Source organism: Ciconia boyciana, chromosome 1 (genome assembly GCF_034638445.1).
Source record: "Ciconia boyciana chromosome 1, ASM3463844v1, whole genome shotgun sequence".
In the NCBI taxonomy this organism is placed as follows: Eukaryota; Metazoa; Chordata; class Aves; order Ciconiiformes; family Ciconiidae; genus Ciconia; species Ciconia boyciana.
Genome location: NC_132934.1, coordinates 92,208,846 through 92,227,187, shown reverse-complemented (window position 1 = coordinate 92,227,187; position 18,342 = coordinate 92,208,846). Strand labels below are relative to the sequence as shown.

Sequence of the window (18,342 nt, the reverse complement as noted above, 5' to 3'; positions counted from 1 at the left end):
CCTTAGGTGTCTAAGGTTACAAATCCTGCCCAAAACCTTCCTGGACATCATGCTTTGTCACAGGCTCCAAGAGGGCTTGCTCATGATTGCTCTGCGTGAAGCTTGCCCTCAGCCCAGCACAGTGCTCCCACCTCTGCTTACTTTGAAGCCTGAGAGTTGTGCCATGGGCAAACAAAACCTGGGAAACATATTGGTGTGCTCCGCTGGAGCTAGGTCTCAGTGCTGGCTGGGTGCCGGGCAGGGTAGGCACCAGCATCTTCAATCCCAGCCCCATGTTCAAAATGTTAAGCAACAAGCTTTGCATGTTAAAAGGCAGAATTATTTCCACCTGCCTGCTGAGAGGGATCAGGGAATAAGTGCCTTGTCTCTCATCACTAATACTTGCATACCCTAAGATTACGGGGCTGCAACTCAGACAGCTACTTTGCTGAGACTCAAGTTACCGTAAAGCATACTCTGCATGTACAGAGTACAGCTCCACCGTCTGTATCCATCCCAGCACTGAAAGGCCAAAAAAAGAATCAAAATGGATTGGTCAGGCAAAGAAAAAAATAATTCTGTCTGGAAAATGTATGGAAAGAAGTTTGTTTGTGAACACATTAGCCATCTCAATGTGATCCCTTTCCTGACCTTAATCGGGATTTTATGCAAGCCTTTAGGGATACTGCAGTGCGCCCTCTAACATCATAAATATTAATAAGTGTACATAAATAGGATCCTACATTCAAAGGCTGTGGGTTCACGTAAATATTTTAACTTGGAAAGGAGGAGGGGTAATAAAGGGATAGTGAAGGTGATTTTTTAAGCATCCTTCTTCGATTTTTTGGTTCCAGCAGCATATCTTCTTGCCATCTGCAGCAAGACAAACCTTTTCCATTTCACTGAATCCAGCGCAAGAGGTGAGTCACAAAATGAACAAGCACCTTTCTATGGGCCTAGAAAATGACCCCGGCAGGCGTGTGCTCCCTGGGCTGCTGCCAGGGAGCCCAGCCCCTCGCTCTGAGCAGTCCCTGCCTTAGCCACCCTCCTTGGCTTTTTAAAGGACAGAGCCCAGACGGGTGGACAGGCCATACCTCAGCCGCCACCACTTTTGTTAAGGCACTGCTGGCCCCGAGGCTGCCCGCTCGGTGAAGGGCAGCCTGCTTGCTGCAGTGCTGGGCCAGGAGAAGGGGCAGGCAGTGGCCCTGAACAAACCAGCCTATTGTACTCAGAAAGCAGTCACTCTGTGTTTAGCTGTTTGCTGCCGGTGAAGCCAGGACTGGGCTCCCTTTAGCTGTTTTCCCCCAACTCTTCCCCAGGCCTCAGTTTCCCTGTCTATGATGTGCAAGGACCATTACTCAGGAAGCCTGAAGGTGGTAGTGTGAGACCAAAGCAAAGCGAGGATGCTCTCTCCTGCAGTCCCGGCTGACAAGCTACGTCCTCCACAGAGTCAGCGGATGATAAGAGATGGCCAGGAAGCTCCTGAGGTTGGGCAGGTCCCATTTTTCAAGCTTACTGTAGTTTTCCCACTTTCTGCTGCTTGTGGTGTAGTTTAAAGAAGCAAGATAAGGAAAGATGTATGCAAATGTCTAGCTTTCATTCCCCAAACAGGACTGATTTTTTTCCTGTGCATGGCCCTCATGACCTCTTAGATTTTTTCCCTTTGTTTCGAATGAAAAGGTCTGTCCTGAAGGAATTTATAAGTTGCTTACATTACAAATTAGGCCACATAATAATATGACAATACTCTGTCACATTATATTTTCATATATTCCAGCAGTAAAAATGTTTAAGATCTTCCTGTAGCATAGTTATTATGAGTTGAAACTAAGTCAAAATCAAACATTCTGACTTTATACAAACAATCTGTTTCAACCATGTTAAAAGCATCATTGAAATTATGTTTCACAGAAATATTTGAAAATATTAATTGGTTCTCATGGAATGTCTCGGGTTTATAAACTCAGCTGTTTTTGACAGGAAAAAACCCTCAACAGTTTTAGTGCAGAAAATCTGCTACTACAGTTTCACATTAATGCCAAATTTGGTCCATGAAGCAGCTGGTATTAAACCACTGCCACCCAATTTCTAAGGGAATTACAAAAAAACTCTGTGGATTCTGAAGATCTGCAGGGAGCCTACAACCTTGACTTCTAAGCAAGACAGACAAGTTGATCTGATGTGATGGCCCAAAGGGAAAGAAAGAGACAAAGAGCAAGAATGGTATTAAAAGGTGCTAAAATCACCTGTGGTGGCAAATTAGACTGGGATGGGCTGAAATGCTTGCTGCCGTCAGCTCTCTGCCCTAACCCACTCCCCGAGAGTGCTCCTCATGAATCAAGGCCATGCATATGCACCCTGAAATATGTCTGTAACCATCTCCAATTTCAGTTTAAGTTAATATTCTGGTGTGTAAACTGTGGAGGGTCAGGAGAGGATATACCTCCCATTCATCCATCCCTCCTGAAGAGGTATTAGCCTCCAAGCAAGGAAACAGAGCAGGTAGTGGACATCTGTCTAAGCACATATGGGTGATGTGATCCATGCCCCACTCGTACAGGTGGATGTGAGCCACATAGCTAACTGTGCCTCTTGGTGTTTTTAGGTGGATTGCTGTATCCTTTGGTCAAGCCCCTTTCTGTATTGCATTGGTGCATGGATGGTCTCTTAGAGAGGGCTTTATGCTAATAACCTGAAACCAGCATAAAAGTATAGTTTTTGCACCCTCTCATTAGCACATGCCTCTACCACACGTCCCCAAGGCCCCTGGGCTGTGATACCCATGTAGGCACTGCTGAGATGGCTGGGTGCAGGCAGGCATGTGTTTGCTCTGAGCCGGCTGAACCCTCCATTATCTCTCCTTGCTGCTTTGCTGAAGCTTCTCTTCACGCTACTGTTCTCCCGAATATCAATGAGTGAAAACAAGGCATCGCCAGCGTTTCTGAGGGGAGAGACAGGGGCAACTCACAGCTCCTCTCTCTCTCTCTCTCTCTTTTTCTTTCTTTCCTTATATATTACCAGGTTTAAAGCACAAACCATACCCTGCGATAAGTGTCTGATTGCTGACAGTTTACTCAGCGCCTCCCCCAATTCAGACCATATAACGTAAACCCAGGAAGGCTTCTCTATTTATCCTAAATTCACCCCTGCCCGTGGGCAAAGCTCTCCATGTTGACCTGCTCCAGTTGCGATGTACTCACAGTTCACAGTGACCCGGACTTGCTTGACGTCTGCTGAAGCAACCTCGTTGGCAGCTTTGCATTCGTACTTGCCCGATTGCTCTCGCGTGATCCCTAGGATCTCCAGATACTCTTCCTCGCCTTCAAACTCTCTGCCTGGTAGGACAGAAAAATACAGATGGTGGCTCTGTTAGGCATTCAGATTTGGGAAGCCTTCTGCTTAATTGCTATGGAGGAACAATCACAACAGGGATTCTGCAAATAAACAACAGTCATGAGCAATTTTAAAGTTATTTCAGAAGCCATATCAGCAAGATACTAGCATGTTATTTAGTTATGGAAAACTTGGGTTCTGAAAATCTGGAAGGAAGCATACAAGCGGTACGAAAGCATTGCATCTCACAGGCTGTCCAGGCCAAGAAGCAAAACCTCCACCATGTGAGACCGGAGTAAGTTCACTGGTGTGATGGCTGAGTACCAGTGGAGGTTAGTCAGCCTGTGGCTGATGGGCTAGTTCAGGGCTAGCTAGGTCCTCAGATGTGGTGCTGTATTGTCAGCACCCTTCTCTCCACTGCAAAGCTGTGAAAAATGTCTTTCTGTCTCTCAGAGCAACCACCACCCTGAAGTGCCATTGATCAGCTTGAGCTACCGTTAAACACGGCCAAACTGAGAGAAACAAAGTGTAATTTGATCCGCGGAGACCAATAATCATCACGAATCCCTGATCTACTGTACATAAGAAATGACACATTTAAGCCCTGCTGCCTCGCTAACACAGTTTTGAAAGCAGTGACTTGAGCGTTGGGGTTACAGCCGGGGGCAGGAATCAGGGGAGGTCTGTGGCCTTGCTTTTAATTCACTGTATGACCTTGGTGAGTCGCTCCCTTGCTCTCCCTCTGTGAACTGCGGCTAATAGCCCCCCTCTCCCATCACCTCCCCGTCAGAGAAGGGCGATGAGGTTAACCCATGTAAAACACATTAGAATCGTTGGATGAAAGGTGCCAGGGAAGCATGAAATATTAGGATTGGTGTATCTACCCTATTCCTTCAGAAAGCAAAGTAAGGCTCCTCCTGGAAAGAATCTGAACCACATCAGCAGCAGTGTAAAGGGGAGACGCTTCCCTCCTCTGAGAGGGCTGCAAGCACTGGTGTGCAGCATGCAAAGCCACAAGCCCCAGTTGCATGCCTCGGAATGTTTAGAGAAAGCATCCCCCAACCCTCAAAGGGTAAAAGCCAGATTGCAAAAAAAAAAAAAAGGTCAGCTCACAAGGGCTCCTATTCAGGTTCCTCAGAGAGTAGTCAGATTTTCCAAAGCAATTCTCTGCCCAGAAGACATTTTCTGCTCGATAGGTGCCAAGCTCTTCTGCAACCCTGCCCACTTCATGTAAATGCTTAGAGTTGTTTGATGGAGTTCGAATAGTGCCTGCAAGGACGGGGCTGTTGTCCTTGGCTCTGCAGCACTGCATGAAAGCAGTGGTTAAGCCCCATCTCTGGAGCTAAAGTTCCTGTGGAGCCACCTGCAATGAATCCCACCACACAGGCACAGGCTTGCTGCAGCGTGTTGGCCAGGTCAGGCTGGGGATGCCAGCTGCGTGCATTTCCCTTCTGCATCAGAGATAGGGACTTCAGCAACTTCAAAATCTGCTCAGAACTCTGTGCCTTACACAATTATTTTTGCTTTTTTAATCTTTTTTCCCTGGCAATTTTCAGAACCGTTCTAGGGGAAAACCACCCCCATCACAGAGACTCAGCATGAAAATGTACCTATTAAAGCAGTGTACCTATTAAACTAATGCAAAGACAAGGTTTCCCCTCTCTTTCAGTGGGGCTAACCAGCAGTCCATTTTCCAGCTCCTACCAGATGTTCAGGTGAGCAGAAATCTCACTGGTATGGCTAAAACTTACAACTGCTTCGATGCAGGATTTTGCATCCCCTAACAGTCTGCTGAAGGGCCTTCCTGCATGGCAGCAGTGTATTTTACAAGGTAGGGAGGCAAAGTTGGCTCCTGCTGCCCAGCCAGTGCTCCGGAACATGGCTCTCAATCCTCTGCTGTGCACTGGGGCTGATGCTCTGGAGAGTCAGTGGACAAGGAAGCAGGGGGGGGATTTTCACAGGTGCTTTTTATTGCTGTAACTTGTGAATATGTTAGGGATTCTTAACTCCTGTAGGATCAGAGTCAGGTGAGTCATAGTACTGGAAGGGACTTCAGTCACCATCTAGCCCATTCCCCAACCTCAAGGCAGGACACATGGGTCATGTCAGGGAGACAGCCATCCTCTGCCCTCCAGCGGCAGAGACTCTGCAGCCGCTCCAGTCGATCTGTTCCCGTGCTTTGCTGTCCTTACCACTGGAGGAGTTTCCCTGAAGTTTGACCTGAGTCTCCCTTGCTGCAGTTTAAAGCTATTATTTTTGTCTTAGCCACTATAGACAAAAGGAACAAATCATTCCCTCCTTCTCTGCAATAGCCTTTTATCAACTTTTAAATCACTTATGTTCCTCCCTCAGTTGTCTTTTTTTTTTTTTGTCTGAGTATTGCCAGGTCTGTCAACCTTCCTCTGTAGGTGAGATTTTTTAGACCCTTGATCATTCTTGTTCTTTCCTTTTAGACCTCTCTGACAAGTTCACATTTTTCTGGCAGTACAATGCCCCAAACCGAACACAGCATTTCAGACGAGGTGTTACCATGGCTGAACGCAGATGAAGGATTGCATTGCAACTTCTGTGCTGTGCTGCTGTCTGTACAGCCAATACACTGTTTGTGGTTTTGCCATAGCATGAGTCGTTTTTGGTTGGGAACTCTTAATTCCCAGATCTTCTTATCACATACTGCTACCTGCTAATAATGCTCTTTGAAAATCCCACCCCCAATTTGAGCTGACAACCAACACTCCCCTCCTTTCACAGCAGCACTCCCAGCTGGTAGGTCAGCCAGTTGACTGGAAAGTTAATCAGACATCAGGGAAAGACTCACAATGAAAAGGTTAAAATGTAATTTGCCTCTGCTTTGCAAATCATTTGCTCTGCAATTCTGCCTTGTTTATACACAGGGTTCATTCCAAGTGGGACTTGCTTCTCCTGCAATTTGCCCTTGTCACAAGACTGTCACCGTAATGAAAAGAGGGTTGAGGGTGACTTAACCAGCTCTAATGGAGTGGCACCCTCATTAAGGGTGCTGTTAAGTCTGTCTGTCAGAGAACCACATCAGTGGAGCTCCAGAGTATCCTAAAAGGGTACATACTTTCCTAAGGGAAGATGTTTTTCAGCTTCTCCCCTGCATACGTACATGCACTTAAAGTCTAAACCATGTACCATGTCCAGCAGGAGAGCTTTCATGGCTACACGCAACACTTCCCAAGAGATGATAAGCTGCTGGTTTGCCCAGTGGAGCTCTCTGGGAATGAGTGAAAGGGAGGACTTCTGTTTTAAAGGGCATGCCAAAGACATCAATAGGCCTATTCAGCTCCCCATTCCCCTGCTCCAGGACACAGATATGAGCGTAACACTTCAGGAAAAGTTTCTGTGACAGTCTCTTGCTGAAATAGTGGTAGCACTGTTCCTGTCCCTGCACTGGTGACCTGCTTCAACCCTGGGCATCAATATTTTGCTACAAGAACTCAGCTACTCTCACTTGCAAGACAGACCCTTTTGCTTGCAGCCCTGTCCCCTCTAGGAGTATGTTAACTATTTCTAAAAAAAAAAAGCATTTCTATAAAATTGAGGTGTCATAGTACAGATCAGGGAGAGGAAAGATGTATCACGGTGTGTTAGAAAAATGTCAGGTTGTGATATCTTGCACAGAGCTGTAGAGATGTTTTCACTAATTCACCTTGGCAGCCAGATTAGGTGAGTCATATAACTCTAACCTCTAAGGCAAAGGCGGGGGCAGGGGGAGCAGGAACAGAGCTTTATACACGGAGCGAATTTACAAATGTTTCCATGCAGGAGCCAGCTTTGGCAGGGAGCTGATGGTTGTCACTATGCAGTTTATCAAAGTGAGGAGGGAGAAGGCTTGGACAATGCTTTTTGGTACCGATAACAATGAACGTATTCTATTATGTGAAGAGAGGGACTGCCGGCTCCTGGCAAGAGAGCCACTCCATTCCCATTAAGAGAAGATGTTTGCCTTAAGCATGTTACCCAGGGATGAAATCCTGACCCTACTGCCAAACCGTCCTCACTGACATGGGTTGTCCCCTGGCTGTTTCGTCTGGTTCAGTACAACCCCTTCCCAGTGGGGGGCCTTCCAGGTTTCCCTGGGGAGGGATGACTCCTTGTGCAGCGCAGCTCTTCTCATCCCAAAGCATCCCTTCCCATGACTCCAGGCAACCTTCTTCCCTGCAGGTTTTTTGCCTTTCACATGTTCATAGGTAGTTTGGTTTGTTGCTGCAGCCCCGTTAAACACCGTCTTGCCAAGCTGTAGCTCCTTAACTCTGTCCCAGTAAATCAGAAAGAGGAGCCTTCTGCTCTGGAGGCTGGAGATAGAGAGTACGAGCCTGGGAGGCTTGACAATCAAGCCAACAGGGAACGACCCCGAGCAGAGTGAGCCAGGCGCCTGCCGCTGCTCGGAGCTGGCAGAGCCCTTTCTGCAGAGGGATCTGCAGCAGACAGCTTTGATGTGTGCAGGAGGAAGGCTTTGAAGGCCCGCTTGCCTCAGCCACATTTCCTATCCCCTGGCTTCCTAACTGGACCCAGTAAAGTAAATAATGAACCCAAACGGCAAACCTGCTCGGCAGTGATAGCCTGCTGGCAAGAAGTCCCCCTCTCCCCCCGCCCTTTGGAGACAGCCTTGTACAACCCCATGGGCTCTGCATATTGTTCCCTGTTGACGTGCACACCTGCCTATGCTCTCGTATATATATGAGATACATATATATAAAAAATATATATACAAATATATATATTATATATTATAAATATATATATTATATGTTATATATTTTATATATTATGTATTTTATATATTTTTATATATATAAATCCCACTGTGTGTGCAGAAACACAGACTTACACCCTCTCCAAGTATTTATGGGTCTTTCCCATCTCTGCCCAAACAGCCCCTTGCACTGCCATGCACCATCACTCTTTCCTCAAAGTCAACTCTTCCTTTCTAGAAATGACGCACACCTAGACGAAACCCCACTTGTACTGTGTGCAGACAGCTCTTTCAGGTAGTCAGGGGACCAGCAACGATTTCAGCCACGTGCTCTACCAGAGAGGCCTTTCCCTTCATGCCCTAGTTCCTTACATCTCCAAAGGGGAAGCTAGTCTGCAGCGGTGGCAGCCACATTTTGCTCCGTCCTCTCCTGTTTGTGCATCCAACACTGGGCTCCTTCTTGTGTGGAAATTACTTTAGTTCTCTCTTTTTTTTTTTTTTTACATACTGTTGTGGTCTTAAAATAAACTGAAGTTCAGACCCAATGGAAGTATCTGTTTACGTTTGGTATGTGGAGAAAGAGATCAGATACCCTGGTTCTGTGTTTGTTTTCCTTCCAAGCCTCTTTGTAGTTGTGAAGAGGGGAGAGCAGAAGGGGTTATGCATCTTTGTTGGGCCCTCCTCTGCCTAAAACAAGATGCAAGGGGATAAAAGGATAGCAAATCTTGCCATTTGAAGTTTTTTTGTGTGTAGCAACTTCCAACGCTGAACTGCAGTTTTTGTTCTCTCTGCACTCTCCATTTATTGTTTAAGGTTTTGCTCACCTAACTTTCCTCCTTCCCTCTGCACCTTACATTCCCTAGGAACAGGCTTCTGAAAGACAAAAATAGCTAAGGGAGCCTTTGACATAGTTTTTTTGTTTTACCTCCAGCTGGGATTATTTTTTTTTTTAATTCAAAACTTTGAAGTTTTCGTTTATCAGCCTCTGTCTCCTCAGCCATCACAGATTCCAATGAGCTTGGCATTTTTTTTCTGTCCCTTAGTTGAAGAGGCTTGTTTTTAGCAAAGAGATCAGTGGAGAGCAGCAGATGGTGGATGAGCAAAGGGACAGCTAGTGCTACAATGCTACAGTGAGGAGGGAAGGCAGAAAAACCAGTGTGGCATGGGAAATGGTGAAAATGGGAAATGGTGAAAATGGGGAAAGCTTGAGAGCAAGAGAAAAATAGATGGAGAAAAACTAGTGGGGGGACGAAGAGAGGGACAGCGGCTGGGAGGGAGAAATGCAAACAAAGTGGGATTCTTCGGTGACTGAGAAAAAGAGAAAATAGTAGTCAGCTACTGACAAAGAGAAACGCACCGAGACAGAGTGAGGGAGAAAGATGAGAGGCAAGGCAGTGGCAGAGAGAGAGATGTATGGCACGGAGAGAGGCGCAGCCGTCCCTTGTGTAAAGGGAGCCATGAAATAACAACTGCCAGAGGGACAGGAACAGAGGGGTCACATGTAGTAAGGCAGTAATTACTCTGTTTAAGCAGCAAGGCACAGCAGGGTATTTATTGTTTAAGCTGGCCTCATGCCTCCCATGCCCTTAGGTCTGTAGCTCTTACACATAAACCAAAAAACTAGTGCAGTGCCAGGGAGGGCTCTGGCCTGGCTCTGGCTTCATGAATGAGAATGAGTCAGATCAGGAGGAAACACCCTGGCATGGTTTCCCTTGGCGTTCACGGGACCTTGCTCATCAGCGATCGCATTTTCTCCTTACGTGCAAAGCTGGCTGCCGTGTCTCCCGAGCCAAAGACTGCACCCGATGAGCTCCCCGGCTGGGGCAGCACAAGAGCCTGCTGGCACGGCCAGAGTTAAGAAAGCCTGCAATTTTCATGGGGACTTTCGCCCCAAACCCTAGCATGCAAATAAAACCTTCCAGGTTGAGAGCAGCCTCCCCAGACTGAACGACATCTCTGTGCTCTCTCTCGAGGGACAGTGCTGACCAAACCCAGCAGGAGAGACCACTTGGGACGTCTTGCTGTCGCTGATGTCTCTGCCCAGGAGCTGGAAGCCAAGAGCTGACAGCTCAGATGCAGCTTGCATCCCGGCCGTGGGTGCATGTCAGTGGGGGCCATTTGCTGGAAGCTGCCACAGCAGGTCTGCTGCGTCTCTGAATTTCCACTCCCTCTTCACTCGTATTCATAAATGACCACTAAAGGTCATCACAATCTCTCACACACAACCCTGAGTGTGGGCACGGAGCAGGTGTGCGATATACCACTGCATCTCAGCAACTGATTAGATTTTCCCTTCAAAATCCACATGTGAACACAAGAAAGAAAGGGAACAACCCCCTGAAAAAAAAATCCAACCCTGCTTCAGGTCAAAGCCTTCTGTTTGACCAGTGGTTTTCTTCTGCTTTTTGCTGAACCAGAAGAAGGAATTAATGTTCTGCCTCAACTTGAGATACCATTTAAAAAAATGATTCCATGTCAAAGAAAATTACTCTTTTTTTACTCTCTTTTTTTTTCAAAATTACTTACTGAATTTAACCCAAATTTGCTAACACTTCTTTAATGAACACAAACAGCATTTTTTTGGATAGATGAATTGCTTTTGAACAAAACTTGGCTGTGATGCCAATGTGTAAAGTAAATTATGAACCATGAGGTAAATTAAGTCATCTAATGTCACAGCTACACAATATTATACTCCCTAAATGTCGCATGCTGCAATGTGAGTTGTCATGACTACGCTACCAAACATCAAGCCTTAATTCTACTGCCAAGAAAATGACATATAAACATGAACAAACCAATAGTTGCACTGTTTCTGCATCCCCAAATTTCTGCCCGCTGCCTTTTGGAGGTTACTTTACAACAACATGAGGTAGAAGGTGTCATCAGCTAGATGAATCACTGAGATGACACCAGATCTTTGAGTGTCTTGAGAAGGCAGGAGCTGATAAGTCCTCAGGGCTGAGGGGACTATGCTGAAGCAGCTAATAAAAGAGAGGTCGAAAACAGGAGATCTGATAAAGAGCCGCAGCCCAGGCACAGGGGTTATTCGATGTGCACACATCGATGGCAGCACACCAATCTCTCGCTCCTAGCAGCGTGGTCAGCTCTGCGGGGAGCTGCACCCTCTTCCTCCACCATTAACAAAAAGCGGATGGGCCAGTGGTTGCCCCTGGCAAGAGGAACAGCAAGGCGGGGAAAAATCAATTGGTGTTTGTTTCCCACTGTGTTAAGCACAGGAAGGTAAAGCAAGCCAAGAGCTGATGCAGGGGACTGGGTTTTCTTGCACATCATGGAAACTTATGAAAAGAAATTAAAATACAACAGCAAGCAGTCAACCATTACAGTCTCCGGTGACTGTCGGCTGGTTCCTCTCATTTGGCCTCATGTACTCCTTTCCCTGCAAGTTCTCCCATTTTGGACAAGCACCCATGCTATCATCGTTACACAGTTTGAAGAGAAGTTCTTCCTTACAGACCCAAGACCAAAGAAAAGACCAACAGCAACGAGTCCCATTTGGGGCAAGTTCCACAAGAAGCCTGACTGAACCATACTGTTTCTGTCCTGCCACTGGAGAGCAGGGATGGACTGCAATGTAGTTCCTAGTTTAATTCCACAAATCCCTCTGTCAGTCCCAGACCTTAGGGAAACCTCATGTGATGATGCTCAGTGGTACTGACTGTGCCAGTCTGTCAATCTAGGAACTATAGGGTTGGTCTGTGCTTGGTGGCATCTTTAAAAATCCTTGTTATGTTCCTTACAAGAGTCTTGTGTCTCCTGTAAAGCAAGACATGCTCAATATACTATTGTACAAGTATCAAGGGACTCGCTTTCGTAGGCATCCATGAAAATGTTTCCTTGTTTTTAAATATAATGGGTTTGTTCCCTTCTGTCTTACGTCCGCTCATACTTATTGGGATGAGAGGGTAAGAATGAACCCAGAACTTCAACCTAACTTAAAAATTACAAAAAAATTTTAAGACCCCCAGAGATTCAACTTAGCCCACAGAATTACATCCTTTTATGTTTGAAACTTGGAAGAAGGCTTGAAAAATTACAAATTGGCCCAAATTTACTTGAAATGGGAAAGAGCATTACCTTAGAAGCTTACACATTGCTGTGGCTCTTTGCAAGCTGGAGCCAAACATTTCATGGCCAGATCACACAGCCCCTGAATAGCCTGTGCTTTTGCAAGATGGCAATTCCTGTAGCTCATCCCTGTTTTCAGTGAGGCTACTGTGAACACCGAGCTCACAACTAAAACCTAAAGACCGGGATTTCTGTATCAGCCTGGATCTTGCCACTGATCTTTCACACAGCTGTAGTTTTCAACTGAGGAAATGAGGTCAAAGAGTTAAGCCACCCCTCAGCAAGATTTACCCTTTCAAAAACATGTCAGTGTGTTGTGATGCCTGGCACCAATATTTGTATAGGTGGATTAGCTCCTTTAAAAATCATTTTGTTTGCTTTTCTGTTGACCACTCTCCTTCCTGCAATGTTTCTCAATTAGATCCAGCACAGTGAGAGCCCGACACCATCCCCCATATCTGCTGCTGGTGGAAGGAGCAAGGGGGATATTGTGCAGGGAGCACAACAAGGGATCAGGAGATGAGGCTAAATGGCTGTATTTAGGATTGAGCAGGCATAAAGCGTTGCCAGGTATCAAGGCAAGGATCACAGAGGTTTTGAGCAGGGTGGGGTGTGCTGGGAAGATACTGTCTGGGCTCACACGCTGCAGGGACTTTTGATCAATCGGGATGGCTCCTGTGATATTATCATCTGAGGTATCTGCTGTTGATTCATAGTGATAGTCGTCCAGATAAATGATTGCTTCAGTCCAGGACATTTAATTCCTTTGCTGTTAGCCACTCCCTTGCTTTCCAAAGAATAAGGAGTCTCTCTCTCTCAAACTTGCAAGGCACTGACTGCGAAGGAGAAGGAAGACATTTGCTCAGTGACTAATACTGCAGCTTGTACAGTCCTACAGGGGAGGCAAGCAGAGAGGAAATACAGACCCTGATTTTGAGCTTTTTTAGCTCCCAGCTGCAACTCTTACCATTGCAAGCACAGCTGTTGGTTGTCAGCACTATTGCAGCAAATGATGGCTGTGAGGCAGGGTCTCTCCACCAGGGATAGGGGAAAAAGAGGGGGTTCACCAGAAAGGGAGAAGGCAGAAAATGATGAGTTCAGTTTCAAACCAACTCCCTTCTGACTTCTTCCAGGTTATCCCATAAGTTTATGAGGGGGTCTGAGGACAAAACACAAAAATACTTCATTGCCTTTGTCCCAATTCCCTAATACTTTTTCTTGTCATGATGCTTACAGAAAATGTCCAACAACTGTAACACTGCTGGCATGAGAAGACCATGGCCAACCATGTCAATCAAAAGTGTCTCACTGGGCTTCACTTCTCAGTATCCACCTGTTACTGTCATGGACAGGAATACACTTACCTCTCCCTTCCCTGTCCCTCCTCCCTCCCTAAACACATTTGTCTCCTCTGGGGAGAGAAACGTCTAGCTCTGACACGAGCCCCTAGCTCCTACAGGAGCCAGAGGCAGCCCAAAGACCCGAGAAAGCATGAAAAGCCATCCATTTTATGTTGAGGACTCATTGGCTCCTTTCCTCAAAGCTCCTGAAGAGGCAGGGGTTTCATTAGAGTACCTTTGCAACTGCACGCTGGTGAGTTTTACTGTAACTGAAACAGCAGTTGTTCTAATTAAACCAACACAGAGCAGGCCACCTTAATCACCAGTGTGATTTCATCTTCCTTGAGGAGAGAGAGGAAGAGGAAACAAAACTGATAAGAGAGAGGGAAGAAGGGGAAATGTGGCGAGTCCATTTGCTTCTGGTTCCTCAGTTTAGAGCACTAAGGGATGTTTCTCATCTCTGTAAAGATTATGTGAGCTTCTGATGGCATGTTTTATTAAATGGTTATATAATAATTAATGCTTGAAAGCAGGGTTTCCAAAAGCCACTAAATGCTTTAACAGGACAAGACCCAGTGGCTTTCAATGGCATTTGTGCTTGCAAGTCACTCAGGTGCACCGGAAAACCTCGCCTCTACTCCCTTATTCAAATCAGTGCCTCATTTACTCCATCAGCATGACCTTGCGAGGCTACATGGAAGAAACTAGGGGCAGGGGTGAAAACCATGAGCCCTCTACAGAGAGGGTCCATGTTCCCTCAGCCTTGGGTGGAGGGAGGAGGTGCCAGCAGCACATGGCCTGAGCAAGAAATCCATCAGCTGATGAGCAAGTACCCAGACACCAAGGACACCTGAGGAAATAACAGCATGATAATTCCCATCCTGACTCTCCCAAAGCCTGCAACAGGGAGGCACATCCGTCCCTGAGACGAGGCACGCCGGCAGACCAGGTAGAAATGCTGCTGGCAAGTTAGGAGGCCAGTGGGCCAAAGCTTAATAGGAAAACAGCAGTGATTTGTCTCCACCACTATTTATGTTTCAAGCACATGACAGGCTGTCAGTGGAAGTGAGTGCTGCTAAATTTACTGCTTCTCAGATCTCCGCCACAGTTGCATACTTGACAAGTCACTTCATTTGAAGGGCTAGGTGTTGGGCTGGACTTTCCTCCCCCACACGCTCCTTTAGGAAAAGTCACAAACCAGCTGTCTTCACACTGCAAACTCTTCCCCTTGGGGGCTATATTATCAGGGTGTGAGTTTAGAGAAGAGGGGCGTTCCCGGCATATTCATTTTTAACCCCGATACATGCCGGTCTTGTCTGGGCCGCTTGACTGCAGGTATGTGTCTGACAGGACACACACATGACTGAACCAAACTAGTAACTGCTGGGTTACAGGGCCGGGCATTTGGAGATGGAGAACGTGAGAGCATGGTGAGCACAGGCAAGTACCAGCTGGGCGCGTGGGCGAGAGCTGCCAAGCATCCTAAGGAGAGCAGTGCAAAAGCTCGTGGGGATGCGAGAGGAAATGCAGGTGGGTGAAAGAGTACGTGGGAATTAGACTGCACGCGTGTGTGCATGTGTGCAGGCTTTGGAAAAAATGCACGTGGAAGCGCAGGTGTGGGACTGGAAGTCTGATGGAGCATTAATGTGAGGATGTGCATGGGGGAAGGCTGGCAGATGGGGAAAGAGGGGTGAGAGAACAAGCGCAGGGGTGTGCCTGCAGTCTCGTGAGCAGGCAGCAGAGCTGCACATCACCTGGGAGCGGGTGCTCCTCCATTTCCTCTCTTTTTCGGAGGACTGCAGTTCAGAGTATCATTTGCCTCTGCTGTCCCTAGTGTTGCATGGTGCCTGCATCCACGCAGCCCCGTGCGCGCCTGCGACAAGGCACCTTTTGACAGGTGGGACAAGAGAAGAGGCCTCATTTCTGGCTGAAAACCTATATTGCCTGGTTTCAAACACTCCTGAAAAGCAGCAGAAGGGGAGTGAGGCTGCCGTTCGATGATGTGGGCCCTAAGAAACTCCAGACCTTCCCTCCCTGAACCTGGGCACACTCCCAGTGCTTGTCAGGCTCTACTCTGCACCAGAGAGGGGAACTGATCCAGTTCAAAACCAAACCAACCAAAAGGGGGTGAATGTTCCCCTTTCAGGGTAACAGCGCTAAGTTCTTCCCCTTCACTCCTAGCCGGGATCAGCACGCAGGTCAGGGCTCCTGCAACATGGCTGCCTGGCGAGAGATAACCAAGTGGCACAGTGACAGTCAGCAAAGTCCTTCCTGCTGTCTCAGCCCTCCTTTTGTCTCATCCTTTCATCTGCTCCTTCTACTCTTGACCTCCCTTTCTTCCCCACGGCTTTGGCCCAAGCGGTGAGGGGGCAAAGCTGAGAGAGGTGGGAAGCTCCTCTCAGTGCTAGTGCTGCGTTCAGGACAAGCTGGTGCCTGGACCCGGGTGCACACCACTCCCACGTGTGACGTGGCCTCCTGCCCGTGCAAAGGAGAAAGGCTGGCATGCTTCCTCCTGAATTTTTTTTTTTTTCTAACTTGTCCTCGTTGCACTACAAACACCTTGTTGAAGGGTTCTGGTCTTAGTTGTGTGGAAGCTGCTCCCCGCTTTACAAAGCTGTGCTGCTGGGCAGCACCACATCTTCTCAAATGCTCTGACTCTTCTTTTGGCTGCAGATATCAAGACACAGTTGTCAGGAATATGGTGTTGTGAAAGACAGCCAATGGGGCCTGGGCATATCCTCCTACCCCAACCACTCCTTTCCTTTCTTCTATACACAGTGGAGCTCTGCTTTCTCCCACACATACTCTTGAACTCATGCACAAGATCCTTTCATTTTGTTCTCTCATGCGCACTCAGTAAATTACACACGTGCATACACATAAACACATACCCCTACACAGAATGCCATGCAGAAGCGGGACACATGCTCTTTTTTCCTGTCACAAGGGTGCAGGACAATTGCAATTCTCCACCGGCCCTTCAGGAATCCACTCTGCTTGCTTTTCCAGTGGTGCAGGCCAGAGGCCCTTGTTCTGCAATTGCGCCGCATAGTTTATATGATTAAATGTAGCATCTGCAGCTATATTAGCTGGGCTAATAGTGACAAGTGCTATCAATCCTCATACTTCAGCAAATAAACTGATCACCAGCTGGGGACAGAAATCTCCCCTTGCCTCTCATCACCATATCGTAAAAACTGCATGCTTTATGTGGGTTTCACACCGCCGTACGCACGAATCGTGGTTGCAAATGGGCCACTTCTCTCTCTCCTGGCAGATTAAAGGCTTGTAACACTGGACTGTATTGACAGTAGGCATATTGACTGGCACCACAGTACATAGTGTCCAGTCACTCCTCCTTTACTGCAGCACCTTCTCCTCTTTATCAGCTTTGCCACTGGAAGCATCTGCAATGGCTTGTCAATACTTTGTCCTCGCCCTGCTGATCTGTGGATGCCCGTCACGCACTGACAAAGATTGCCTCTTTAGAAACCCAAGAGCGGACGGAGGGAAACAGAGAGAGGTGGAGTTTGTGAGTTAGAGACTGACAAATAGTTTTGGGTATCTTCTATTCTTTCTTTGGTTCACTGCTTTCCATGCAACATAGCAGACATTTTTATGAGTGGCTTATCCAAGGCTGCTCTAAATTTTACTGGGGGTGGGGTAGAAACACGACAATCGTGCCCTCCCACCTGGCCTCCAAGGACCAGGAATTCATCCACAGTAATCATGCATGCCCTGTGGACTGAGGTCCTCTGACACTTTTACTGGATAATAGCCCCTCTTAATAATCCAGCCATCCAATCGAATTCCTTTTTATCACCTCTCCAATACCAATACTCTGTCTGAGCACTCTGTGTAGGCAAGGACTTAGTGGAAAAAAAAAATCCTGCAACTTCTGGCCATAAGGTATTGAAATAATACAGGAAAAAAGGGTTTTCAAATCCCCTCTCCCCAAACACTTATTTCCTTATTTCTCAGCTGCTCTCAAAACTGCTGTCCTTGTATTTCTAAGTCCGGCATTCCAAATGGGATGCTGGGTTTGATTAAAACAACTTCCTGGCTTATAGGTTATGTCAATATCCTGGTGGGATTTTATGCCACTAATCTCAGCAGTCTGCAATTGCAGAACAGTTGAAGGAGGGGAGGAATCTTAACTACATTAAAATGGCAAATTCACCTGCAGACTGCATTTTTTCACTGCTTCAGGAGCAGAAGGTCCTGAGATAATTTTCAGGCAGTATGAGCTTGCATATACAGGGGGATGCAACAAGCAGGAAGGAGAGGGAAGAAGAGAGAAAGAAGGAGAATGGAGAATAGTGGAAGAACTAGCAAGACAAAAAAAAATAGCATAAAGAAGATAGTTTGTGAGACGCAAGTCTTCAGGAGAAGGACAGAAAAGGAAATAGATAAGGAAATGAGACACAGCGCATAAGATACAGATGAAAGGTTGATTAAAAAAAAGCAAGGGGATGCAGAGGGTCAGGGCAAGCAAGCAGAGCTCTGAGCAAGGTGAATCACCATGGGAAAGCAGTGGGGAACATAGTTAGTGTTGGCTGGGAATACAACGTACAACGGGTAATTGAGGCCTGAGTCTTTCAGATCTATTACAGTTATATTGATCTGTGGTAAACAATTTCACTGCTCACAGGCAATACACAGCTCTTGGCAGTATCACTGAAGGTCTCAGACACTTAGATGGTATACATGCATGCAACATACAAGTAGGAAGAGAGGTAGGATCCCACGACCTTTGATAGTGAGGGCTTGAGACAGAGTGGGAACATTTGGTGCCGACTCCTCCTCCTTACTTTCTGCCTGCTTTGTCTCATTAAAGGCAGATAAAATACACTTCTAGACATCCCACTACTAGACTCCATT

General features: G+C 46.9%; 1 protein-coding gene across 4 annotated transcripts in view; it reads right to left on the bottom strand.

Moving 5' to 3' along the window:
* The window catches only part of LSAMP (limbic system associated membrane protein), a 1,028,339-nt gene that overhangs the window by 29,943 nt on the left and 980,054 nt on the right, over positions 1-18,342 (bottom strand). For all 4 annotated transcript variants that reach the window (XM_072881982.1, XM_072881974.1, XM_072881963.1 and 1 more), the window contains one exon: positions 3,180-3,314. In XM_072881982.1, coding sequence (XP_072738083.1) covers positions 3,180-3,314 — 135 coding nt within the window. The remainder of the gene's footprint in view (positions 1-3,179; positions 3,315-18,342) is intronic.